At 42.5% G+C, this 27,812-nt stretch overlaps 1 protein-coding gene across 1 annotated transcript in view; it reads right to left on the reverse strand.

Moving 5' to 3' along the window:
* The window catches only part of plb1 (phospholipase B1), a 109,719-nt gene that overhangs the window by 63,208 nt on the left and 18,699 nt on the right, over nt 1-27,812 (reverse strand). Inside the window, exons 6-16 of the mRNA XM_072277630.1 lie at nt 26,779-26,883; nt 25,607-25,702; nt 22,285-22,356; nt 17,543-17,659; nt 15,526-15,594; nt 11,302-11,362; nt 9,370-9,428; nt 7,712-7,785; nt 3,473-3,516; nt 1,233-1,341; nt 513-564 (exon numbers count right to left, since the gene is read on the reverse strand). Of these exons, the coding sequence (XP_072133731.1) occupies nt 513-564; nt 1,233-1,341; nt 3,473-3,516; nt 7,712-7,785; nt 9,370-9,428; nt 11,302-11,362; nt 15,526-15,594; nt 17,543-17,659; nt 22,285-22,356; nt 25,607-25,702; nt 26,779-26,883 (858 nt within the window). The remainder of the gene's footprint in view (nt 1-512; nt 565-1,232; nt 1,342-3,472; nt 3,517-7,711; nt 7,786-9,369; nt 9,429-11,301; nt 11,363-15,525; nt 15,595-17,542; nt 17,660-22,284; nt 22,357-25,606; nt 25,703-26,778; nt 26,884-27,812) is intronic.

Raw genomic sequence — 27,812 nt, forward strand, 5'->3', positions numbered from 1 at the left:
GGTGACACATGCCATTCATGTACTTCTACACGTAACACATAATGAATTATGTAAACACAAGAACATACATAATAAAACAATAAATTCACAATATTATCAAATGTTACTGAGATATTAAATACACAACACTATCAATCTTTGCAATCTGTGGCCAAGCCAGTTCAGAATTCACACAGCCAAGTTTCCATTGATCCCCTGCTTCATGACTTTCTCAATAAGCCTTCCACAAGGAACTTTGTCAAATGTACAGAACTCCAGTCTTTTCAAGATGAAATCTTAGATATGACATAGGCCTTTGGTTCAACACATCATTTGAAAGGCAGCCATGCTTCTGTTCTGCACTGAAGTATTGGACTAGGATTTTGTACTCAAATGCACAGAGTGGGATTCTTGCTTAGAAATAAGAGTGATAATGTCTGAACCATAGCAGAAATTAATAAACAGAAGGGCTGTACACCAATTCGATTACAGATTTAAAAAAAGCAAATCTTTTCTCATTAAGTGTTTCTTACCGAATTATTTTTCATGATGTCTACTAATTTTCTCACTTGACCTGGAAGATCTCTAGATGGCGGGGGATAAAACACACAATAAATGATAATATTCCTTTGAACATGGAGATGAGAATGGCAGGGTAGCAAGCTTTAATTAATGCTGTTGGATTTTGATCTTCTCCAAGAGTGCCTTGTATTAAAGGCGTTATTGCATTGTGCTTAAAGATGAAGTGTCTGCTGACCACAAAGCAGCAGAGAACTTCATTGAGTTTGCACAGATCGTTGCTGATGAATATCTAACACCAGAACAAGTCTACAATACTTATTGTTTTCATGCCTTACGTAAAACCTAAATAAGTAAAACACAAATACAGTCTACCTTAACCTTTTAATTAAAACATGGCATTGTAGGTGGAGACTGAAAGTCTGCTGTTGTTGTTCAATAGCTGATTCAGGTATTCTTTTGATGCTGCTGTGCTGATTTTGTTACCCTGCACACGTTATTTTTTCATTAATGGTATGTAATACCTTTTACTGTTAAGTGCGTATGGGTGATGAGCAAGTGTAAGACAGGACTGCTTACCACTAGCACAAAAATTTCAGTGGGAAATGATGGCGATCCTAAACTATCTCATTATGAATTTAAAAATCTGAAAAACTCCAAAATCCGAAACTCTTGCAGCCCCAAGCTTTTCAGGTATGGGGCACTTAACCTGTATTCATGGAAAGTTAACATACCCAGCCAAAGCTCCAGGGAAAGCCTGATTCAGGAACACGTTTGGCTTCTCAAGGTTCCCTTTTCCAGTAGAAAATCCAGTCAAAGAAGGGTTAAATTCACGGAGGATATCTGAGGGATAGAAACCAGGAAGATATCACAAGGAGAGGCAATGCTGGCCGCCGCTTAATATTTCTTCAAATCCAAGGCAAAGTTAACAATCAGCAATATTTTTGATGAACTGACTTCCAAGGGATGTGATCAGCAGAGCAACTTAGATAATAAATACACTGAACCATACTTGTTCAAGAGCAGATTCTACCTCCCCAGCCTCAATGTACCATTCAACAGTCGCTTAATTGATTCTAGGAACATCACTCCCACCACCTTACCAGACATCCACTGTTCAACCTCTGTTTTTTTGAGCCCAAGACAATTTTGCTATTAGGGTCTTGATTGATCTCAAGAATGACTTTTACTGACTTTCTTTCACTTCAAGTAAAACTGCCAACTTTGACCCCAGAGTAAGCCACTCGTGCTGTCTGTCATTCCTCTAACATGTTTCTTGATGCTTCTTGATGCAATCCATCCTGATCTCCCTTTTGGTGGCTGAGTGTTAAATCATGATGAATCAGTGTTTGGCAGTGCTCCTGCTGAGTGCCTCAAACTATTCCTAAACAAAACGGCTGCGATATAAGGAGAAGTTGCTGTTGCTGAACTCTCCTAACAGACAGGGGACTTTGGTTGAAATCTTTACTGGGAGCTGCTAAGTAGAAACAGAATTTTTCTGATTTTACTTCAGATTTGCAGCAACTGCAGTTTTTTTCTATTGTCACTAATTCCAACAGGCTGAGTCCTTCATGCAGTGTGAAAATTCCAAGTGTTGACTTGCATTTACATTTAGATCTGCTAGTGATTATTTTTCACTTGTTTCATTTCAATCTTAAAACTGATGGGACAAGTTACACCACAGTATAATAAAACACTGTAGCAGAATTGGGCAATTTGGCCCATAGAGTCTGCTCCACCATTCCACCAGCTGGTTTATTATCCCTCTCAACCTAATTCTCTTACCTTCTCCCCATAACTTTTGATCTCTGACCAGTGAAGAACCTATCAACCTCCGCTTTATATATACCAAACGTCTTGAGCTCTACTGCTGTCTGTGGCAATTAATTCCACAGATTCACCACCCTCTAGTTAAAGAAATTCCTCTTTATCTCTGTTCTAAAGAGATGTCCTTTGATTCTGAGGCTTTGCCCTGTTGTCCAATACTCACCCACTATAGGAAACATCTTCCCTATGTTCACTCTAACTAGTTCTTTCAATATTCAATAGGTTTCAATGAGATCTACCCCCCCTCATTCTTCTAAACTCCGGTGAGTACAGGCCCAGAGCCATCAAATGCTCCTCACACATCAGTCCTTTCAATCCCAAGATAACTTTTGTGAACCTCCTCTGGACTCTCTCCAATGCCAACACATCTTTCTTGGATAAGGAGGCCAAAACTACTCACAATGCTCCAACTGTGGTCCCACCATTGCCTTATAATGTCCCAGCATCATGTCCTCGCTTTTATACTCTAGGCCTCTCAAAATGAATGCAAACATTTCATTTGCCTTCCTTACCACTGACCCAACCTACGATTTAACCTTTAGGGGATCCTGCATAAGAATTCTCAAATCCTTTTGCACCTCTAATTTCTCAATTTGCTTTCCATTTAGAAAATAGTCTACACCTTTATTCCTTCTATCAAAGTGCATGACCATACACTTCCCTGCACTGTATTCCATCTACCTCTTCTTTGACCATTCTCTCTATCTTGAGTCATTTTGCAGCTCTCTACTTTCTCGATGACCTGCCCCTTCACTTATCTCCGCATTGTCCAAGAAGCCAACAATTCTGTCATCCAATTTACTGACATACAGTATAATGTGAAAAGAAGTAGTCCCAGTATCGATCTCTGTGGAGTTCTACTAGTTGGCGATAGACAACCAGAAAAGGCCCCTTTACTCCCATCGGTCATTCACTCTTCTATCCATGCTAGTATCTTTCCTGTACTGTAGTACCATGAGTTCTTATCTTGTTAAGCAGCCTCATGTGTGGCACCTTGTCAAAGGCCTTTTGAATATACAAGTAAATGCCGTCCACAGACTCTCCTTTGTCTCTTCTATCCGTTATTTCCTCAAAGAGTTCTAACAGATCTGTCAGGCATTGGAAGATTGGTGCACTTACAGAAATAACATCACGTTGATGTACTTACTTGGTAGAGTTGTAGTAGTTCGCAATGATCCATCCCCTCCAATACTGCAAAAAGAGAAAGTAAATCAGAACCTGGAAAAAATACCTGCATAGATTTTAAGAACTGTTTCTAATAGTTTATATAATATCTCTCAAATATTTTTATTCCAGATTTTTTTCTTTACCAGAGTGGTCATTCTCCAGGTGCTAAAGCTGGAGTCGAACTCTTATCCTACAGTAACCTCATTGTTTTTGTTCCATATTCTGTGCTTATCAACAGAGGAGCCATTGCCTTGAGCTGTCTCAAACTATGAGATATGACCTCAGGTCAAGGGACTAGAGACTCAGTACAGAGCTGAGGAGAAATTCACTCCAAATTTTTCTGGACTCGTACCCAGGATAAGCATACAACTCATGATTTGACCTCTGGGAGTTGACTATGCTGGTAAATTAAATATCTGGGATAAAAAATCTCTATAAAGGTGAGCATGAAGTTACTAGATTGCCATAAACAGTCATTGGTTCATCATCTGCCATCCTTACTGAGTCTGACTTTTATGTAGCCCAGACCTACCATTACTGATGAACTGGGTGATACCTCACGCTATTCAGGAAACTAGTAGCGACAACAATAAAGCATTTGTTGTCAGTGGGAATTTGTTGGGGAAGTCCAAAACTAGAAAACGAAGGTTAACGGTGAGAAGGGAAAGAATTAAAAGGGACTTGAGGGGCAACTTTTTCAGACACATAAAAATGATGCTGGAGAAATTGTAATGGGAGATAAGGAGATGGCGGAGGAACTGAACCAGTATTTTGCATCAGTCTTCACTGAGGAAGACATCAGCAGTATTCCGGACACTCAAGGGTGGCAGGGAAGAGAAGTCTGTGCAGTCACAATTATGACAGAGAAAGTACTCAGGAAGCTGAATAGCCTAAAGGTAAATAAATCTCCCGGACCAGATGGAATGCACCCTCGTGTTCTGAAGGAAGTAACTGTGGAGATTGCGGAAGCATTAGCGATGATCTTTCAAAAGTCGATAGAGTCTGGCATGGTTCTGGAGGACTGGAAGATTGCAAATGTCACTGCGCTGTTTAAGAAGGGAGCAAGGAAGCAAAAAGGAAATTATAGACCTATTAGCTTGACATCGGTGGTTGGCAAGTTGTTGGAGTCGATTGTCAAGGATGAGGTTACAGAGTACCTGGAGGCATATGACAAGATAGGCAGAACTCAGCATGGATTCCTTAAAGGAAAATCCTGCCTGACAAACCTATTACAATTTTTTGAGGAAATTACAAGTAGGCTAGACAAGGGAGATGCAGTGGATGTTGTATATTTGGATTTTCAGAAGGCCTTTGACAAGGTGCCACACATGAGGCTACTTAACAAGATAAGAACCCATGGAATTACAGGAAAGTTACATACGTGGATAGACCGTTGGCTGATTGGCAGGAAACAGAGAGTGGGAATAAAGGGATCCTATTCTGGTTGGCTGCTGGTTACCAGTGGTGTTCCACAGGGGTCCGTGTTGGGGCCGCTTCTTTTTACATTGTACATTAACGATTTGGATTATGGAATAGATGGCTTTGTGGCTGATGATATGAAGATAGGTGGAGGGGCCGGTAGTGCTGAGGAAACGGAGAGTCTGCAGAGAGACTTGGATAGATTGGAAGAATGGGCAAAGAAGTGGCAAATGAAATACAATGTTGGAAAGTGTATGGTTATGCACTTTGGCAGAAGAAATAAATGGGCAGGCTATTATTTAAATGGGGAAAGAATTCAAATTTCTGAGATGCAACGGAACTTGGGAGCCCTCGTACAGGATACCGTTAAGGTTAACCTCCAGGTTGAGTTGGTGGTGAAGAAGGCGAATGCAATGTTGGCATTCATTTCTAGAGGAATAGAGTATAGGAGCAGGGATGTGATGTTGAGGTTCTATAAGGCGCTGGTGAGACCTCACTTAGAGTACTGTGGGCAGTTTTGGTCTCCTTATTTAAGAAAGGATGTGCTGATGTTGGAGAGGGTACAGAGAAGATTCACTGGACTGATTCCGGGAATGAGAGGGTTAACATATGAGAAACATTTGTCCGCTCTTGGACTGTATTCCTTGGAGTTTAGAAGAATGAGGGGAGACCTCATAGAAACATTTCGAATGTTGAAAGGCATGGACAGAGTGGATGTGGCAAAGTTGTTTCCCATGATGAGGGAGTCTAGTACGAGAGGGCATGACTTAAGGATTGAAGGGCGCCCATTCAGAACAGAAATGCAAAGAAATTTTTTTAGCCAGAGGGTGGTGGATCTAAGGAATTTGTTGCCATGGGCGGCAGTGGAGGCCAGGTCATTGGGTGTATTTAAGGCAAAGATTGATAGGTATCTGAGTAGCCAGGGCATCAAAGGTTATGGTGCGAAGGTCGGGGAGTAGGACTAAATGGGAGAATGGATCAGCTCATGATAAAATGGCGGAGCAGACTCGATGGGCCAAATGGCTCACTTCTGCTCCTTTGTCTTATGGTCTTATGATGGTGGATATATGGAATGAGTTGACAATGGAAGTATTTGAGGCAGGTACAATAATAACATACACAAAGCCCTTGGACAAGTACATGAGTAGGGATGTGGGCCAAAAGAAGGCAAATGGGACCAGCTTAGATGGGGTTCGCAGTTGACATGAAGCAATTGGGCTGAAGGGTCTGCTTCTGTTCTGGTTATTCAATGCTTCTAGTTTGACATTTTTAAAACATACCCCCACCCTACTAAATGCTTCCTTATATAAATCAGGCTGGCTGAAACCTTTGCACACTATATACCTCTCCTGTTTGCAGGGAAAGAGGGGAAACGGGATAGATGGCCATTCGCTGTTGATTCTTGCATCCTATCAGAGGAAGCCAAAATGGCCACCATTGTCACTTGGTTGTGCTCCTCACTTTAATCAAGACTACAAGCCATTGGTGTGTGGCGCGTGGCTAGGTGGTTAGCGGGTTGGGCTCACGATCTGAAGGTTCGAGTCTCGGCCAAGGCAGCGTGTTGTGTCTTTGGTCAAGGAACTTAACCACACATTGCTCCAGTCCACCCAGCTGAAAATGGGTACCAGCAAATGCTGGGGGCTAACCTCGCGATAGACTGGTGTCCTATCCGGGGCGTCGGTGGGGGTGGTGGAAGTCTTGTACTCTCAGTTGCTTCACGCCACAGAATCTGGCATAAACACCAGCCTGATGGGCCACAAAGGCTCGGGACAGACTTTAACATGCCATTGGTTCATTGTCTAAGTTCCTCGGAAATAATGCAGTGAGAGAAACCCTTCAGTGGCTCATCCCATCTCACTATCTGCTGAAGCCAAATCTACAAAGCAAACACTACTCCAAAACCAGTGGATTTAATGTGGAGATTTACTAGTTTGTACATGCACTTTGCACCCAGATAAGATTAGAGAACATCTAGTGTGTTCCTGTGTTTCTAACTAGCTGCTCATTGTTGCCTGTTCTGTAAGATGCAGCAACAAATAGCCAGCTTCAGGAAGCAGCACCAATGCAGCCAACAAAATCACACACAAAATGCTGGAAGAGCTGAACAGAAACAAGAGAAAATCTGCAGACGCCAGAATTCTGAGAAACGTACACAATATGCTGGAGGAACCCAGCAGGCCAGGCAGCATCTAGAAGAGTACAGCTGACTTTCCAGGCCGAATCATTGACTGTATTCTTTACCTAGATGCTGCCTGGTCTGCTGAGTCCCTCCAACATTTTGTGTGTGAAGATCTCGGCAGATCAGGCAGCATCTACAGAGAGGAATATAGAGCTGATGTTTCAGGACGAGACCTTTCGTCAGGACTGGAAAGAAAGGGGGAAGAAGCTGGTGAAAGAAGGAAGGGAGAGGGGAAGCAGTACAAGCTAAAAGGTGAAAGATGAAACTAGGTGAATGGGGGTGGGGAATGAAGTGAGAAGCTGGGAGGTGATAGGTGGAAGAGGTAAAGGGCTGATAAAGAAGGAATCTGAGAGGAGAGGAAAGTGGACTATGTGAGAAAGGGAAGGAGGAGGAGCACCGGAGAGAGCTGATAGGCGGGTGATGAGAGGGGGTAAGGAGGGAGCCAGAAAGGGGAACAGATAAAGAGCAAGGGGGAGGGGTCTTTTTATTCCTTTCCATGGATGCTGCCTTACCTGCTGAGTTCCTCCAGCATTATGTGTGTGTTACTCTGGATTTCCAGCATCTGCAGGATCTCTGATGTTTACCAATGCCCCAGATGCTGTAAGATGCAATGCCTCATACCTGAAGGACAGCCCCCTATACTGCGTTAACACATCCAGAATGTCATTGGGTTTTGAGCCTATCCCGTTGCCTGCCTGTAAAACACAAGGAACAGCATTGATTTCTCCTCCAAAGATGAGATACATTCTTCTCCAATGGTTGTCAAGGAAGAAGCTGATGATGAGACAACATGGAGCGGTGAATGAGTGGATGCAACCAATCTCACCTTCTTGGAAAAAAGAAAATTTGTTCAAAATTAATTTACTTAGCTCCAGTCGTTGGTTCAGTATCTTCATATTAAAAGTGACCTGTCATTTGAAACAGGTTGGTACTTTCGAGACACCGAGCAGCCAGCCTTTCCATTCCCAGATACAGCACCGCTAGTTAGGCTAATCTTCATATCTGGACCATTTTCAACCCCTCTTGAGAAAAGGAAACTAAGACAGGCAAGACATGGATCTAGTTCAATAGTGGAACAAACTTGAGGTGGAATGGTCTACTTCACGGCCTAGTAGATGAAGGAATCAGCTTGATTACATTTGATCGTGTGTAGCAGGTGCTGCCACGTTGTAAGGAACTTTGAAAGCAAGTTTTTCCAAAGGAGTGCACAGTGACAGCGACAGCAAACCGAGCTGCTCTGAACAATCATTTGGATGGGTACTTGGATAGAAAAGGAGTAAAGGGATGTGGGCCCAATGCCGGCAAATGGGCTTGGTGTAGATGGGCATCGTGGATGTGAGGGGCCAAATGGTCGTTTTGTGGATGGGGTGCCAATCGAGCAGGCGACTTTGTCCTGAATGGTGCTGAGCTGCCTGACAGTTGTTGTCACTGCACCCATCCAAGCAAATGAAGAGTACCCCTTCACCCTCCTGTTTTTTGTTGCTAGTTTGGGCAATGTTGAATCAGGGCGGCCTGCAGATAGTGAAAACTAAGCTGAACTGAAATATGCCTTTTGATTTTATGTTTTATATTTTGTGTTTTTGCTCATTTTTTTTGTTGTTGTTGCTATTTGCACATGGCGGGGGAGTTTGATGTTTTTCTTTAAATGAGTTCCAAGATTCGTCTTTGTTTCTTGGCTGTCTGTGGGGAAGACAAATCTCGGGGTTGTATACTGCATACATGCTTTGATAATAAATGTACTTCGATTCGTTGAAACAGTTTTGGGGTGTCAGGAAAGAAGTAAGTCATCCGCCCTGGGAGCTGCAGGATTTATGTGGTTCTCCGAACTCAGTTTCTGGCTAGTAATGACTTCCAGGATATTGACAGTGGGTTTCTCGGTTATGATACCGATGTAAAACCTCAAATGTAGGTGGTTAGACTTGCTCTTGTTGGAGCTAATTGTCGCTGGGGTTTGTTGTGGAATAGAAATAATATGACATTTATCAGCTGGTGCTTGAATGTTGAGATAATCCTGTATATCCATTTCGCAAACATCTGACGTACATTTACAATGTTAATGGAGTTTAAGAAGTCCTTGTTCACCATGGTAATAAATATATAAATAACAGGTGGTGGGAATTAATAACCAAGTTGGACATAACACAGTATAGTTGCTATGTTATCATATTTTTTGTTATCTTTATGGTCCATTAAGATTATTGAATAACAATGCACAAAGATTTCAATTTGCTCTTTGAAACAACATACATTGATGTTAATGACTCAGACCCCGCACTAACCGTCAGAGAGTCTCCCACAGCACCGACAACTTTCACATCTGCTGGTCGCAAAGAATGAACTGGAAAAAAAAAGTCAGGCAAAGAATGGTTGTAAGTCCTGCATACTATTGATAGTACAAGTTCATGTTTTTTAGAGAAGCTTTAATGAGGAATTCAATGGGTCAGGCAGCATCTGTGAAGGCGATGCAATTGGAGGTATTTTAGGTTGGGACCCTGCACCAGGTCTGTAGTAATGTGGAGCCCAAATCCCAAATATCAACCATTTCTTTGCTTCCAGAGATGCTGCTTGTTCCACTCAGTTCTTTCAGCAATTTTTTTTTGCTCCAGATTCCAGCATCCACGGTCTCTTGCTTCGAAAGGGACACTACTGCCTTGTGCCAAATTCATTTTAAAGGATATGGTAAATCATGGACCAGAGTCAGATAAAAACCTCATTGGAGGTTGTGGGGGCAGATGGAATTTCCTTGTGGAATGGAAAGAGGCCTTTTGTTCCATCAAACTCATGCTACCTCACAGAGCAATCCTCCACTAATTTTCCCTATAACCTATTCTCCCTAGATTCCCATCAGGGCCCCTGCCCCTTCCCTCTTCAGTCCTGACAAAGGGTTCCGGCCCAAAACGTTGACTGATTGTTTCCACGGATGCTGCCCGACCTGCTGAGTTCCTCCAGCATGTTGTAAGTGTTGCTTTGACCCCAGCATCTGCAGATTATTTTGTGTTTACGTAGCGAATTAGCCTACCAGCCTGCACATCTTTGGGATATTGGAAAAAATTGGAGCATTCAGAAGAAAAACACACAGGCACAGGGAGAATGTGCAAACTCCACATAGACAGCACCTGAGATCAGGATTGAACCCAGGTCACTGGCATTGTGAGGCAGTGGTTCTACCAACTGCACCACTGTGCTACCCAGACTAACTGGAACCTTGCTGCAGACACTGGTAATCTGACTAATGATCAATCAGTTGATACACACGCACCAATGCAGTAAAACGCTAGCCTCGGCTGACCAAAGAAGATATGGGTTTAATCTAGCCTCTGGATTAGCTTCTAACTAGCACTTCAGTGCGGCGGGGAGGTGTGTTATTGTGTGAGTACATAATAAAGAACTTCAGTTCTCAGCGTGCAATGTGGGTGGTTCACCTAGAACAGGAAGTGAAGTTGGTGAATGGGTCACACACGCTGTTGGTGGGCTGGAGGGTCCGGAGTAAAATGTGCTCGAGATGAAGCCGTTCTGTAAACCAGTCAATAAATAGTTCTAGCGTTTTTACCCAAGCAAGTTTGTCTTCGTTAAAGAACAAACATAACAGGAAGGAGTGATCCCTGTCAGATATATTGACTTCTGGATAAAGCTTGAAACCAAGCTCACATATTCTCACAAATTAACTTTATTCATGTTTTCTTACAGGACGTGAACAACCCCCATTTCTAATCGCTTGTGATCTCCCCAAGTAGGACAAGATTAATGGACTCCTTGTTGAGTTGTAAACCATACCAACCTATAAATACATTGCTGTTCCTTTGCATCTAAAATTTATAACTGCCTACTTCATTAAAAGGACAATATAGGTTCAGTGTTACAAGGTCAGTAAGGGATCAGCAATAAATTAACAAAAATAAGATACATTTCCCTTTCTCAAAGCAATAATATAGGCCCTGCAATTACTGAAGTAGTCAGAAATACTCAAGAAAGTTCAGCATGATAGCATTAAAAGCAATTCCCTGAAAGAATAAGGTACAGCCAACCAAGGTGCCTGGGAATCCCAGTACAGTTGCCTTGGGATTGCTGTCAACTGGCTAAACACAAGAAGTAGAGGTTAGTTTCACAGATCACTTACAATGAAACCCATACAAGAAATAGTTTGCATGTTAGGAGCCAAATAAAGGAAGATTTTTTTTGAAAAAGTAATAGAATAAAATATCTATAGCTACCTGAGTTTGGAATGACATCTGATGGATGCTTGTCTTTGCAAAGCAGTTTACTGCCATAAACCTGGTAAAGATCACATTTAAAATTCATTCCATTGTCACATTGGCAATGAGCAGAATATTTTCCCTTAGCCCCACAGGTTGCATTGGAAATGATTTCCAAATGGCACTCGATGCCAAAGTGTCCTGCGAGTCTCAACAAAGTGTTAAAAATAAGCAGAAATCAGATCAACAGCAGTGAAAGGAAAGGGTGAAACTTGCGCCACTGTTGTTGGTGATTTGACACATAATTAGATTTGGATCATAAATCAAAACCAGGAAACCATTACTTGCAACCCAATAAGCACTGCACACTCAGGAAAAGATAGCCTTGGAAATTTATATTTCATAATCCCAGGCCATTAGATTACATTCACATATATTGTATGGAGAATACAATTCTAGGTTTCACAAGGAACAATGACTATAAGCTAAAAAGACTGTACCCTTATTACAAGGACTACACTCCAGAGTTCTGAAAGAGGTAGCTGAAAAGATACATTAGTAGGGATCTTTCAAGGATCACTAGATTCTGGAATGGTTCCAGAAGACTGTAAAATTGCAAATACCACTCCACTCTTTAAAAAGGAAGACAGGAAATTATAGGCCAGTTAGCCGGACTTAACTGGTTGGTAAAGGTAAATTGTTGGAGTCCGTTATTAAGGTTGAGGTTTCAGGGTACTTGGAGGCACATGACAAAATAGGTTAAAGTCAGCATGGTTTCTTCAAGGGGAAATCTTGCTTGACAAATCTGTTGGAATTCTTTGAGGGGAAAAACCAGCAGGATAGACAAAGGAGAGTCAGTGAACATTGTTTACTTGGATTTTCTGAAGGCCTCTGACAAGGTGCTGCACATGAGGCTGCTAAGTACGATAAGGGACCATGGTATTGCAGAAAAGATGTTAGCATGGATAGAAGATTGGCTGACTGGCGGGAGTGGGAACAATGGGGGCTTTTTCTGGTTGGCTGCTGATGACTAATAGAGTTCCACAAGGGTTGGTGTAGGTTCCGGTCCTTGTCACGTTACACGTCAATGATTTGAATGAGAGAATTGATGGCTTTGTGGCCATGTTTGCGGACGACATGAAAATTGGTGGAGCGGCAAGTAGTTTTGAGGAAGAAGGGAGTTGGCAGAAGGACTAAGACAGATTAGGAAAATGGGCAAAGAGGAGGAGGGTGGTGTAGTATAGTGTAGGGAGGTGTAAGGTCATGCACTTTGGCAGAAAGAATAAAGGCTTAGACTCTTCTAAATGCGGAGCTTATTCAGAAATCAGAGGAGCAAAGGGACTTAGGAGGACTTGTGCAAGATTCTCTAAAGGTTAACTTGCAGGTTGAATCAGTGGTATGGAATGGAAATACAATGTTAGTATCCATTTCGAGATGACTAGAATAGAAACATGAAGATGTAATGCTGAGACTTTATAAGGTACTGGTCAAACTGTACTTGGAGTATTGTGAGCAGGTTTGGGCCCCCATCTAAAAAAAGATGTGTTGGCTTCAGAGAGGGTTCAGAGGAGGTTCATAAGTATGGTCCTGGGAATGAAAGAGTTAATGTATGAGGAAGGTTTGGTGTTTCTGGACTTGTACTCCTTTGAGCTTAGAAGAATGAGGGAGGATCCAATTGAAACCTACTAAACATTGAAAGGTCTAGACAGAGGGTAAGTGGAGAGGATATTTCCTATAGGGGGTGAGTCTAGAACCAGAGGGCACAGACTCAGAATAGAGGGATGTTCCTTTATAACAGAGATGAGGGGGAATTTCTTTAGCTAGAGAGTGGTGAATCTACAAAAGTTCATTGCTGCAGATGACTGTGGAAGCCAGGTTATCAGGTATATTTAAAGTGGAGGTTGATTGGTTCTTGATTAGTAAGGGTATCAAAAGTTACAGGGAGGAGGTAGGAGAATGGGGTTGGGAGGGATAATAAATCAGCTATGATGGAATGGCAGAATAGACTAGAGGGGCTGAGTGACCTAATTCTATTCCTCTGTCTTATGGTCTAAACATAAAATAATGTTGCACTGAAAGTAGCTTCACAGGTAGACTGGGCATTGAAGAATGCTCTTGGCAGAGAAATGCGTATAGAAGCTGGGATGTTATACTGCATTTGTACAAGTCGTAGGTGAGGCCGCACTTGGAACTTTGAGCTCAGAGTTGGTCACCCTTCAAAAGTAAAGGTGCCATTCAGGTGGAAGGAAGGCAGAGGAGATTTACGAGGATGCTGCTGGGATGAGGGAGGGAGGCATGGAGAGAGGTTGAGCAGAATGGAGTGTAGGAGAATGAGGGGTGATTTAATAGAGATGCATAAAATTATAAGGTGCACAGACAGAGTGAAAGCACACAACCTTCTTCCCAGGGACAAACTGTAGGTTTAGGGTGAGAGGGGAGTAATTTAAAAGGAACTTGAGAGGCAAATTTTGACACATAAAGGGTGATGGGTATATGGAATGAACTGCCAGAGGAAATGATTGAGCGTGGCACAAGAACAACTTTTAAAAGACAGTTGGACAGGTTCATGGATAGGAAGGGTTTAGAGGGATATGGGCTAAATGCAAGCAAATGGGATTAGTGTAGATAGGAACGTTGGTCAGCATGGGCCAAAGAATCTGTTTCTATGCTGTATGAACCTGAACTGTGACCAGGTTCTCTCATATCATCATATGATCTCTTCAGTACTGGCATCTTTCAATTGGAATTGGGATTATATTCATAAGAAAAGCAAGGTTTCTGTGAATTATGCAAATATTTGTAGAAATATGTGCACTAATTGGGAATCTGGGTTTCTTTTGCACCCAGAATTTCCTCAAATCAATCTTCTAAATTTGAGGAAATTCTGGATCTCCCTTGTGGGATCAGGTCAAAGAGGGTCAGCTGTATGCTGAATCATTTTATCAGGTTCATTCAGTGACAAACATCCACTGGATAACGTGATAAGCCATGCAAAATCTGCCCAGCCCCTCAGAACTGTAGATGAGTTACTTCCTCTCCAGATTTTTTATGTTCTAAAGATGACGGAAGATGCCAATACTGGAACCACAGATCCTTCCACATACATGACAGGAGATACCAGCAGAATCAAGGTTGGGATGTGGGGTGGGGGTGGTGCAATAGCTTGAGAAGCTGCCTCCTCCTTAGGAGCTCAGTATCTCTAAGACGTGGACATGAGGAGCTCAGTGCCACCTTGAATGCTCCTGCTCCACTTTCAATGTTTATGAACTGGATTCCCAGGAGCCCAGTGGGAATGTTATATATTTTTCACAGAGGCTTTGAGCACATCCTTGATGTTTTTTCCCCTTTGTCCACGAGGTAATTTCCTCTCATGTCAGATCATGAAAGACTGAGACTGGTGTCAAACATGTAAATAACAAGGCCTGCCCAGTGTGGATTTAAGGTGTGAGGGGTGAGATTTAATAGGAACCTTTTCACTCAGAGGGTCGTCACCATATGGAATGAGCCACCAAAGAAAGTTGTTGAGGAAGGGACACTAACATCATTTAAAAGGTACTTAGACAGGTACACAAATAGGAAAAGAGGGATATGGGCCAAATACAGGCAAATAGACAACACCATAGTGTAGTGGTTATCATGATGCTTTACAGTACCAGCGGCCCAGGTTCAATTCCCACTGCTGCCTGTAAGGAGTTTGAACGTTCTCCCCATGACTGTGTTGGTTTCCTCCGGGTGCTCTGGTTTCCTCCCACAGTCCAAAGATGTACCGGTTGGTAGGTTAATTGGTTATTGTAAGTTCTCCCATGATTAGGCTAGGATTAAATTGTGTGATTGCCGGGCAGCGCAGGACTGGAAGGGCTGTATCTCAATAAATAAATAAACAAGCAAACAAATAAATAAGATAGAATGAGTTTTTCTGGGAATCTAGGTTGGCATAGATCAGTTGGACCAAAGGGCTATATGCCTGTGAGTCAAAGTGGGCCTCAGTGTTGCCTTGGGGTAGGACACCAACACTGGTTCACTTATCCTTCCAGTAAATTTGGAAGATTTTGAGGTGACTCTTCAATAATTACCACAAAAATCCCAAGTGTAAGTATGATAATTCTCCTCTTGCTCTCTGATTCATTGCTATCAAACTGAGTCAAAATATGTATTTCCAGTAGAAAGTTGCTAAAGTACGTAGTAAAGTTTTAATGGAATATGTTGCTTCCCACCATCTCCCCTTCCAGCATTGATACTGACCTGATTGGGCTCTCCTGTGGTTCCAGGGATGGATGGTGTAGTTTGTAAGGACACTTGTGATGTAAATGACTGGAATCACAAAAGGTAAGTTAAGTCTTTCATACAAATGATCTTTTTTCCAATGAAATACCTAAAGCATAAAATATCTATGAAAGAAAATCACTGTTTTCTGTATCTTATCTTTGCATTTTTAATTCAGATGATTGATAAATCCAAAAAGTAGCATGGATTAATTTATCAACTGAACTTTCCAAATTTACTAAACTTTGAACATGATTGCTAAATACACCATATACTGTACATCCAAATTTTGCTGCACCTTTACAGTGTCCGTTCAAAGTTGATTCAAGTCCAGAAAACATTAACCAGTTAAGTCAAGCCTCCAGTGATTTAAACAGGACAACTATTTGAATGATGGGTGTGTGAAAGACTAAGTTAGATTTGCACAGCACTTCTGTGATATTATGTCACTTATGTGGACATTCTGGGTTATTCCTGTGGGATTACTTCAAGGGGCAGTCTCATCCTCAACCATTCTGTCACAGTGATGGGAGACTTCCTTTAGCACCACAATATTAAAGTATTAATACACAATAAACTTTACCTCCTTTAAAAATGAAGCAGGGGAATACCCTGGGGTTGCATATACCATTCCTCTGTGTTTTCCAGCTGGTGACCTTAATTAAACACATTCCATTCTTGCCTTCTCAGTTTTCTAAACTCCCGTAACTAGAGTCCCAACCTGTGTATCCTGTCCTAGTACGACAACCCTTCTATATTTGGGATCATCTTGATGAATCATTTCCTAATGACCTCTATTTAAATAGCACTTTTACTGAAATTGGGGTCCAAGATTGTTCACACTACTCTAGATATGGTCTTACTAGAGTCTTATACATTACACGACTTCCCTACATTTATACTCCAAACTCGCTGAAGTAAATGTCAGCTTTTCATCAGCTCTCCCTCTTACCAGGTTTGTTTCTATGATGATCCAAGAAACTGCAATGAAGGGTTTTAACCTGAAAGGTCAATTGTTCATTTCACTCCGCAGATGCTGCCTGACCCACTGAGCTTCTGCTCTGCTTTGTTTGTTGTTCCTATGTTTCATCCCAAGAACATCCAAATCCCTCTGTACTTCAGCCTTCTGCAATTTTGCTTCATTTAAATAATACTATTTTCTCTTTTTCTCCCGCTAAGATGAGCACCTTTGTATTTTTCCACATCATACCCCACTTGCCAACTTTTCACTCACTCGCTTAACTGACTAACATCTCTGTAAACTGTTTGCATCATCCCTCTCAAATCGCTTCCCGCCTGTTTTTGTTTCATCCACAAATTTGGCTACTGTACTCTTGCTTCCTTCCTCTGAGCCATCAGTATGGATCATAAATGGCTAAGGTCCCAGCATTAATTCGCTTTGGTACCACACTGGTTGCCATCTTGAAAATGACCTCTCTTCCCTTGCTCACTGATTCTTGCTTGTTAGCTAATCTTCTATCCATGCTAATATGTTCCCTGCATCACCACGGGTTCTCATCTTGTGACTTAACCATTTGTGAGATAACTGATAGACCATAAGACCATAAGAGATAGGAGCAGAATTAGGCTGCTGATCCCATCAAACCTATCTTCCTCCACCTTAAGTACACCCAATGACTTGGCTTCCACAGCCACCTGTGGCAATGAATTCCACAGAATCACCACCCTCTGGCTAAAGAAATTCCTCCTCATCTCTGTTCCCAAATGGATGTTCCTCTATTCTAAGCCATGTCCTCTGGTCCTAAGCTCCCCCTAGAACTCTATGCCTTCTAGAAGTCTAAATGCAATTTACTTACTGGTTCCCTACTATCAATGTTGGAGATATCCTCAAAAAGCTCTGATAGATTTGCTCAGCTATAAAGTTGCAGCACACACCATTTTATCTCTCTCCCTCTCTCTTCCGTCTTGTGAAGTACAGTATATTTCACATTCATGGAAGCATTTCATTGAAGCAAGCTGAGAGTGGAGGTCTTACCTTCTGCGTTGTTATGACTGTAGTTTGAATGCTGCTGGGGGCCACTGAGGTTCTTTGCCCAGATTTATTTGGATAAGTATAATTACTGTTTTTGTATGTTCTCAAGTATGGCTCATCCTGTCAGAAGAGAAAACCTGATTAGTTTGCCGTGAACTTCAAAACCAGATTTACTCAATTCATTTGTACTTTCAGATCACACCGGAGAACTATTTAGAATGAGAGATTCCTCCAATGATACCTCCTCCACACTCACGATCAGTGTAGGTGCACCACAGCGCTGTGTGCTTAGCCCCCTGCTCTACTCACTTTATAACTGCATAGCTAAATATAGCTCCAGTGCCACATTTAAGTTTTCTGATGATTGTTGGCCGAGTCAATCTGGTTGAATGGTGCTACAGCAACGACCTCTCACTCAACTTCAGCAAAATCAAAGAGCTGATTACTGACTATTGTCGGAAGAAACCAGAGGTGCATTTCGCCAGCATTCAGTAGGGAAATGGAGGTGAAGAAGTTCAGTAGCAATAAATATATCTAATCTGGGACCAGCACATGAGTGTCATCACAAGGAATGCACTACAGTGCATTTACTTCCATAGAGGTTTGCCAGGATTTGGCATGTCAGCAAAATCTGGGGCAAATTTCTATAGATGTACACTGGAAGGTATCCTAACTGCTTGCATCATGGCCTGGTATGGAAACACCAATGCCCAGGAATGGAAAAGACTACAGAAAGTGGTGGATATAGCCCAGTCCGTTGCAGACAAAGCCCTACCCACCATTGAGCAGACTTACCTGGAGTACTGGCACAAGACAGCAGCATCCATCATCAAACGCACCCTGCCATCCAGGCCATGCCCTCTTCTCATCATTACCATTGGGCAAGAGTTACAGGAGCCTTATGTCCCACACCACCAGGTTCAGGAATAGTTATTACCCTACAACCATCAGGCTCCTGAACCAATGTGGATAGCTTTAATCATGACCACTCTGAACTGATTCTAAGACCCATAGACTCACTTTTGAGAATGGTTTGCAATTCATGTTCTCTATATCTTTTTACTTGCACAGTTTGTTTTCTTTTGCACATTGGTTGTTTGTCAGTCTTTGTCAATGTATAGTTTTTCATAAAATTCTATTAATATTTTTCCTGTAAACGCCTAAAAATGAATCTCAAGCTAGTACACAGTAACATATACACACTTTGATAATAAATATACTTTGAACTTCTAGATATAATCTATACTGTATATCTGATCTTTTACTATTATTGAATATCCTCCTAAACTACGTTGGGAATGCTTCCTGCAGTATTGATGCTATTTGCCACATTGATCCAGCATTTCCTTTTCCACTGGTACTTAAAGTTCAAAGTTCAAAAAATAATTATTATCAAAATACATATGTCACCTTATACAACCCTGAGATTCATTTTCTTGTGGGCATACTCTGCAAATCTATGCCTGCAACCCTCCACCAGACTTGTGCTCAAACTTGGCTCATTGGCTAACTCCGCTAACAGCTCTGTGACTCGGTGGTGAGAAGGCCACCTTTCATAGGCAACACACGCCCAGGGTCAGTATGAGTTGGGGTTCAAGCAAACAGGAAAGTTAGGATAATCTGGGGAGGAGCATTGATTGTAGTAAATGCTGCTCCATGCAAAGCTATTGTTCACCAGTAAATTAACAGATGATACTCCGGCATAAAGTTACAAAAGAAATTTATTTACCAAATTTTCAACTTTAACCAACAGTTAGAGAAAAGGAAAAGAAAATTAGAATGACCCCTTACAGTTAAACCAGTCTAAAAGTGCACATAAACGTTGGAGCTCATTTCTGGAGTAGTTGGGTACATTGCTTTACTCATGGGCTGGACCCACGGTCTGTGTGAAGGTACTTGCCACAGTCTGAATTTCCATCAAAGACCACCTTGAGTGAACTGGCTCTCTCAGGAGTATTGGCCGAGCCTCCTTGGAGCCAGCCATCTACACAAAGCACTTCTTACAATGGGTACGCTCCTTCAAATGGCATTCTGCATCTTCCCTTGTGTCCTGCTCCACACCAAAAGACCCCAAACAAGACAACTGTCCTTCATAAATCTGATCCCACCCAGCTCTCCTGAATCTTCCACTGGGCACAAAGTTACAACATGTACAAAGACAATCCTGGCTGGCTGACACCAGATTCTTAAATTGGACAACATGGCTCCTTATCTTTAGCTGAAGCCAAAACACTCTTACTAACAGGACACACTGCTTTTGCAGAAAGCTGCTTAAATAAAATACCTCACATCATAGCAGTAGAAATTTTAACCAGAGCATTACATACCAATAACACGATCAATGAAAGATCAACTAGAGTGCAGAAGGCAACAAATTGTGCTAATGAAAATACAAATAAATAGCAATAAATAACAATAATATAAGATAATGAGATGAAGAGTCCTTGAAGTGAGATAATTGGTTGTAGGAATATTTCAATGATGGGGCAAGTGAGTGTAGTCATCTCCTTTTATTCAAGAGCCTGATAGTTGAGTGGCAGTAACTGATCTTGAACCTGGTGGTGTGAGTACTGAGGCTCTGGTACCTTCTACCTGATGGCAGCGGTGAGAAAAGAGCACGGCCTGGGTGGTGAGGGTCTTTGAAGATGGATGCTGCTTTCCTACAACAGCACTTCATGTAGGTGTGCTCAATGGTTGGGAGGGCTTTACCCGTGATGTACTGGGCTGAATCCACTACCTTTTGTAGGATTCCCTGTTCAAGATCAGTGGTGTTTCCATACCAGGCTGTGATGCAGTCAGTCAATATAGTCTCCATTCACACCTATAGAAGTTTGAGATGCCATGCCAAATCAGCAGACTCCTGAGGAAGTAGAGGTGCTGCCACACTTTCTTTGCAGTTGCACATGTGCTCGGTCCAGGACAGGTCCTCTGAAATAGTAACACCCAGGAATTTAAAGCTTCTAACCCTCTCCACCTCTGTTCCTCTGATGAGAGGATGTGTTCCGCGTACAGTACCTTATCTCCTCCTGTTGGTTGTTATTCATAAGAGTCACAGAATAAAGGAATGCAGCACAGAAACAGGTCCTGAAGCCAGTGTCCATGCCGACCAAGAGCTAGTCCCATTTGTTTGCTTTTAGCCATCTCCCTCTCTAAATTTTCCTACCCATGTGCTTATTCAACTGTTTTTTCTAAATGTCATTATTGTAACCATTTCACTTACTTTTTCTGGCAGCTTGTTTCATATTCGTACCACCTTCTGCATGAAGTTGCCCTTCAGGTCCCATTTAAGCCCTTCCACTCTGACTTTAAACCTGTATCTTCTAGTTTTTTCCCCCTTGGAAAAAAGACTGTGTGCATTCACCCTACCTAAGACCCTTATGATTTTATAAACACTTATAATGTCACCCCTCAGTCTCCTACACTGCAGGGAATAAAGTCCCAGACTGCCCAATTTCTCTGTATACTCTAAGCCCTCGAATCTTAGCAATATTTTTATAAATTGTCTTTGCACTCTCCAGCTTTCCTATAACAGGCTGTCCCTTCACGATGTGTTACTCTTTAACCTCCGCCATCAACAACATAGTCAACCACATTATGGCCACTCAGTAGTCATCTTCCATCTTTCAGCTCTTCTGACTTTCGCCACGTTCTTCCAGTGCTGTTATCTTTCTGGCTCTATATCATTAACTTGGGGCGTCTCTCCTGTGCATAAACTGTAGGGATTTAAGCTAACAATGTTAACCTGGACAGGATCAGGATGAGATGCATGGAGGGTGCAGAATTCTAAAACTGCATTCAGGGAACATCTTCAGTAGAATGTAACAGGCTCAGAAAGAGAGGAGAACTATTGGGCAAAGACTAGACAGAGCATCTGAAAAGGGTACCAACGATAAGATGAGTAACACTAAAAATTCAGGCGAACTTAGCATTGTTATGATATAGGTAGATCTAGAGACAATATTTTCATTTGAAATAAAACCTTTTAAATAAAACATGATACAATTTGTCAGAGCATACTGGAGACAAGGGTCAAAGGGAAATGTTTAAGGAAGTGACAGTGAGTGTGTACTTCCAGAATGAAACTTCTCTAAACTAGAACCCACTGATATCCAGGAGCAAACAGGGAAGGACAAGGGGATATGATAAACAATAAGATTACAATTCTGTAAGAACGTAGAGGAGTATAAAAATAATTTCACTGAAAATTTGAGTAAACAGCAAGGAATTGTTGAAGTAGGGCACGATGGCCCAGGTAGACTCTGGCAAGGGAATTGACACAGTCCAACAAGGATATGACACCTTCCGATTGATTGTTACAGTGAAAGCCTATGGGAGCCAATGGATAAAGGCAGCTGAATACAGCATTTGAGCTGTGATAAGAAACAAAAGTTCTAAAGCCCTATAAGAAAGATCAAAATCTCCAATGAAGATGGAGGCCAGCTCTCCCAATGTTTCCCAAGGATCGACATCAATACTTCTTCTAAACATTTCTGTGAAGAACTTTGGGGAATCTTTTATAGTAAGTGTGCTCATTCAATACCCAAGCTCTTCTAGCACATTCTTCTCCAGAGGCTTGATCTGCATTTGATGTAGTAACTGAGAAACCTGATGCAAGATTGGTTGCCACTAATTTCTGAAATAATATATTGAATACAACCCAGTAAAATTTTAAAAAGAACTCTAATATTACTTTATTTTTATATTTAATGATATCTGCTTAAAGGCCATTCTCATACAAACGTTACCTTTGAAGGACAGCTGAGGTAAACGGGCTTATCAAGTGATTGATTCATAGTCTTTTGGCCCACTGGCTCCAGCTGAAAAGAAAGAGAAGGTGGTTGATTTAGCTAACTGTACTGATCTCATTTTGAGCCACGTCCAACCACTTATTTGCCGAATTCTTACTCCAGACTCATCTCTCTACTCCCCATTGAATTAGGAGAGGGTGAACTATTTCTTGAATGTAAACACAAGAGATTCTGCAAATGCTGGAAATCCAACGCAACACACACAACTCAGCCGATCAGGCAGCACCTATGAAAATGAATAAACAGTCGACATTTTGGATTGAAGGTCTTCATTAGGACTGGAAAGGAAGTGGGAAGATGCCAGAATGAAAAGGTGGGAGGAGGGAAATGAAGATAAGCTAGAAGGTGAGGGGTGAAGCCAGGTTGATGGGAAAGGTAAAGGACTGGAGAAGAATGAATCTGATAGGAGAGGAGTGTGGATCATGGGAGAAAGGGAAGAAAGAGGGGAACTGGTGGGGGGGGGAGGGGGAGGGGTGGAAAAAAGCGAAGGGGCCAGAGTGAAGAATAGAAGGAAGGGAGATGGGAAAAGAAAATAAAAAGAAAAAAATGACCAAAAGAAGAAACTGATGTCATGTCATCAGGTTGGAGGTTACCTAGATGGAATATGAAGTGCTGTTCCTCCACCTTGAGAGTGGCCTCATTGAGGCAGAAGAGGAACCTATGGACCGTGTTTGGCTGAACCTGTGTTTCCAGCACTCAGATGCCTTCCTGTTTCTGAAGTCATAATCGTTCACTGTACAGAGACAGTTTTGTATGGGGATAAAGGCTCAAAAAGTCTCCTCTCATTCTACTTCATTCTACCAACCAATCTATCCTATGCTCTTGTCCCTTGTGTTCATCTTGCCTCCACTTAAATGCATCAGACCTGAAAGAAAATCTTGGATTGCTGCTGACATTTTAGATAAGATAAGATAAAACTTTATTTATCCCGAAGGAAATTATTGTTGCTCAGTCAGAAATATATACTTTAAAATACAAAATGTAACATTGAGGTACGAAAAGAATACAAAATGTGTATTAGAAAGTAATAGTGCAAAATACAGATGTGCAATGAAACCATATAGTTATATAGTTAAGGAGAAGGGGTTGTAGAATCCTACAGCCACAGGGTGAAAGGATCTCGTGTGGTGTTCAATGATGCACCTCGGAGGAATCAATTTGTTAGTAAAGGTGCTCTTCTGTTTGTCCAGTATGTCATGGAAGTGGTGAGAGGGATTGTCCATAATGCTATGTAGCCTCTGCAGCATCCTCCTCTCACACACAACCACCAGGGAATCCAGTTCCACCCCCAGAACAGAACCAGCCTTCCTGATGAGCTTATCAATCTTCTTGGCGTTAGCGGCTCTCACCCTGCTGCCCCAGCAGACTACAGTGTAAAACAGAATGCTGGCCGCCACTGAGTCATAGGACATCTGCAGAATAATGCCATAGATGTTGAATGACCGGAGCCTCCTCAGCACAGACAGTCTGCTCTGTCCCTTCTTGTACAGAGCCCCTGGTATTTTTAGTCCAGTCCAGTTTATTGTCCAGGTGAGTTCCCAGGTACTTATAGTCCCGGATGACTTCCACATCTGTCCCCTTGATGGAGATGGGAGTGTTTTCACTTTCCTGGTCCACCACCAACTCCTTTGTCTTAGTGATGTTGAGCTGCAGGTGATTCAGCCCACACCACTCAACAAAGTTGTCCACCACTCTTCTCTACTCAGCCTCTTGACCCTGGCTGAAACAGCCCACAATTGCCAAATCGTCCGAAAACCTCTGCAGGTGGCAAGACCCCGAGTTGCATCTGAAGTCTGAAGCTGGAATTTCATGCTGGAATTGTTGGATGGATTCTAAGGAAAGTTAGTGAAGGAATGCGACTGTCAGCAGAGCCTCAATGGCTCAATGGGCAGTGCAGTGGTTAGCACAACGCTTTACAGTACCAGCAGCATGGGTTCAATTCCTGCTGCTGCCTGTGAGGAGTTTGTACGTTCTCCCTGTGACCACATCGGCTTCCTCCGGATGCTCCATTTTCCTCCGACAGCCCAAAGACATACTGGTTAGTAGGTTAATAGGTTGTTGTAAATTACTCCTTAGTACTGAGCGGTAGAAGAATCTGAATTGAGGGGCATGTGAGAGTGAGAGAGAATTGCTGCAGGGTTATGGGGAAATCAGAAGAAAGGAAAAGAAAATGATGTTTATTTTTGTACTTATTGAGATACAGTGCAGAACAGGCCCTTCCGGCCCTTCAAACCACGCTGCCCAGCAACCCCTGATTTAACTCTAGCCTAGGGAGGGAACGTCGACTCAGACCATGAGAGGCCTGTGTCGGGAATTTTCATGCCTTACAAGGTGCAGATTGGAAGTCTGTGTGGGGCGCCACTCCTCGCACAGACACTAGAGCAATGTGTGGTTAAGTGCCTTGCTCAAGGACACAAACACGCTGCCACAGCTGAGGCTCGAACTAGCGACCTTCAGATCAGTAGACGAATGCCTTAACCACTTGGCCACATGCCTAAACAAGCGACAATTTGCAGTGAGCAATTAACCTACCAAATGGTATTGTACGTCTTTGGACTGTGTGAGTGATTACTATGGTTGGAGTTGGCATGGCTCTGCTGGGCTGAATGGCCTTCTTGGTGAGTGAATCATTAACAGCCAATTATTGGTGACTCGCTGTAGGAAGGATGTGGCAGTGCTGGAGAGGGTGCAGAGCAGATTCACCAGGATGGAGTATTTCTGATATGAGGAGAGACTGGAGAGGTAAGATTTTGGTTCACCTGGATGGTAAATCTTAGTAAAGGATGTAAAGTTATGTGGGGTATAAATAAAGAAGGCAGCAGGAAACTTCTCACCATATCCAGAGTAAATAAAACTACAGGATATAGATTTAGGGTAATGGGTAAGAGATTTAGAGGGGAACTGATGGGGACCTTTTTTCACCCCAAGGGTGCAGAGTACCTGGAGTGCACAGCCAGGGAGAGTGGTGAAAGCAGAGTCCAGATCAGCTCTGTAATCATACAGGAATTGAAGGTAATGGATCAAGTGCTGGAAGATGGGATTAATACACATTGGTGCTTACTGGTCAGCATGGACATAACGGGCCAACTGGCCTGTCCCATGTTGTATGATTCTACGAACAACCAGGAGCACACACACTCACGTGCACCTTCTCATATCTGTATGCACACATCTGGCCCCCAGACGTACTTGCACACACGTCCACACTCCCATGTATACATGGAAAAGAAGATTGAAGATTTAATGATCAAATACTCACCAGGTTCTTCCACAGAGCCCGCGCTGCCTGTGAGTGGGCCTTCACATGGAAATGAAAGCAGTCTGGTGCAAAGTAGGACTTATCAGGCATGCCGTTCTGGTGAGAGGGAAAGACATTTGTCATTGGGGAGGTCAGCAGCTTGCACAGACCTCTGTCCGTATCTGGAGACAGGCGCGGTCGTTTAATCAGACGATTAGTACTCCCAATCCCCAGGGAATGTGCAAAAACAAGCACCTGAGGTTCAGATACATAGTTCCCTTGAAGTGGCTACACAGAATGCTTTTGGGACGCATGCCTCCGCCAGTCTGGATATCGAGTACAGTATTTGAGATATCCTGTGACAGGCTGTTCAAGATGTTGGAAGAGCCAGATTTAGAGGACTGTATACATCTCTGGTTATCCTGCTATAGGAAAGATTAAGTGGGAAAGAGTGCAGAAAAGGTTCATGAGGTAGTTACGGAGACCGGAGGAGGGCTTGGGTTGTAAGGAGAAGCTAGACAGGTGCTTTTTCCCCCTTGGAATGTAGGAGGCTCAGTGGTGTCTTTATAGGGATTCATATAAGATCACAAGGGGCATAGATAAGGTGGATTGGCACTGTCCTTTCCTCAAGGGTGGGGAGTCCAAGTTATAGAGCAAAGGTTTAAGGTGAGAGGGGAAAGGTTTAAAAGAGACCTGTGGGCAAACTTTTCTACACAGAGTCTGTGAGTATTTTTGCCATGGAAGGTGGTAGAGGCAGGTACATTTACGATTTTTAGAACACGTTTGGCAGGTGCATGGGATTGGAGAGGTCCAAGGAATATGGGCCACACAAGGGGAATTGCACAGGCAATCTTGGTCTGCATTGACTGGTTGGACTGAATTGACTGTTTCCCTGCTGAATCTGTTACTCACAATGGGCAACCATGTTGCAATTAGGATTCCACAAAAGGTACCAATCCCTTTCCTCCCCAACAGGACCTCATCTTACTCTTCCAGCTGAAGAGTCTCCAGCCTGTCAGTCCAGCAGCTTGAGTGGAAAGCCAACATGAAGCCTAACATTACCTATCTGCCCTCAGTAAAGAATGCTCCTCTGGTCAATTGTACTGTTATAGGAGATGAAACAGTGATGAGGAATTTTGCTGGGAGCTCCCACTGGTCTATCTGGCAACAGCACGTTATTGTGTTGTGGTTACCTTGTCCCTTGGCATTTGGATGTCCTCGAGAAATGGCTGGATGACCACGGTAAAGTCCTCCTTGCTGTCGTACCTTCCAGACTCAATCAATAAGTGTGTTCGCCTCTAAAAGACAAACGTGAGTTTGTTTTAAGGAATTTGGATCCTTTGTGACTCCCACAGACTCCTGGTCTGGAGCCACAGGATTACTTTTACCTTGGACTGTCTTTGGGAACCGAATTCAAGGCTCAAGATACAAGATTGTAATTCTTCATTATACGAGTGTAAAGGAAAACAAAATGATTGTTACTCTGGATCCAATGCAGCATAAAAGAACACAATGTAAGCATAAAAAAACACATTAAAAATAAATACAAATTCAATCCTAAAAAGCACAATGTTCAAGTAAAGTGGCAGTGCATGGGGCAATGGCAGGTGCTGAAGAGCTGTGGAGAGGTGTGACTGCTATGAATATGGTGGTGATGGGGGCGAGTGGTGGGGTGGGTTAATGGCTGGAGGTGTTGATCAGCCTGACCAACCCCTAAATGATTTCCCCCACTGGATTCTCATTCATACTCAAGGGCCCGGTTGCCGAAAGGACAAGTGTCCCAGGAATGGAGGAATGGGGTTAACAATTTGGGAAGCTGCATTCCTGTTGAGGCAGGCGAGCTACCATACGCTCCAGTCCTGAAGCAGGGTTTTGTTCAATTAGGACCTAAATTACTATGTAAATTTATATTTTTCTTGTAGTTTAACTTTCTTTATATTTGCTTATTTGTTTTCACAATCACTTGTTTGTCTATAAACTTTTGGTGGATCTTCAAGTTTCTCTGTAAGTTTGAGATGTCATGGCAACACAAATCAAGACTGTCCTTGTTGTGAACTGACTGTTCCCATCAGAGAAGACTCCCTTGTCTAACCAGCTTAAACTCGTTTGTAGTATAAACGGTCTCCAGCCCTTTTTTATTTGCCTTATCTCCCTTGACTTCTTACTTGCTGTTCCTTGTTGCCACTCACTGTTACTTTTTTTTTTAAAAACTTGTCTCATTCGACTT

Source organism: Mobula birostris, chromosome 2 (assembly GCF_030028105.1).
Source record: "Mobula birostris isolate sMobBir1 chromosome 2, sMobBir1.hap1, whole genome shotgun sequence".
NCBI lineage: Eukaryota > Metazoa > Chordata > Chondrichthyes > Myliobatiformes > Myliobatidae > Mobula > Mobula birostris.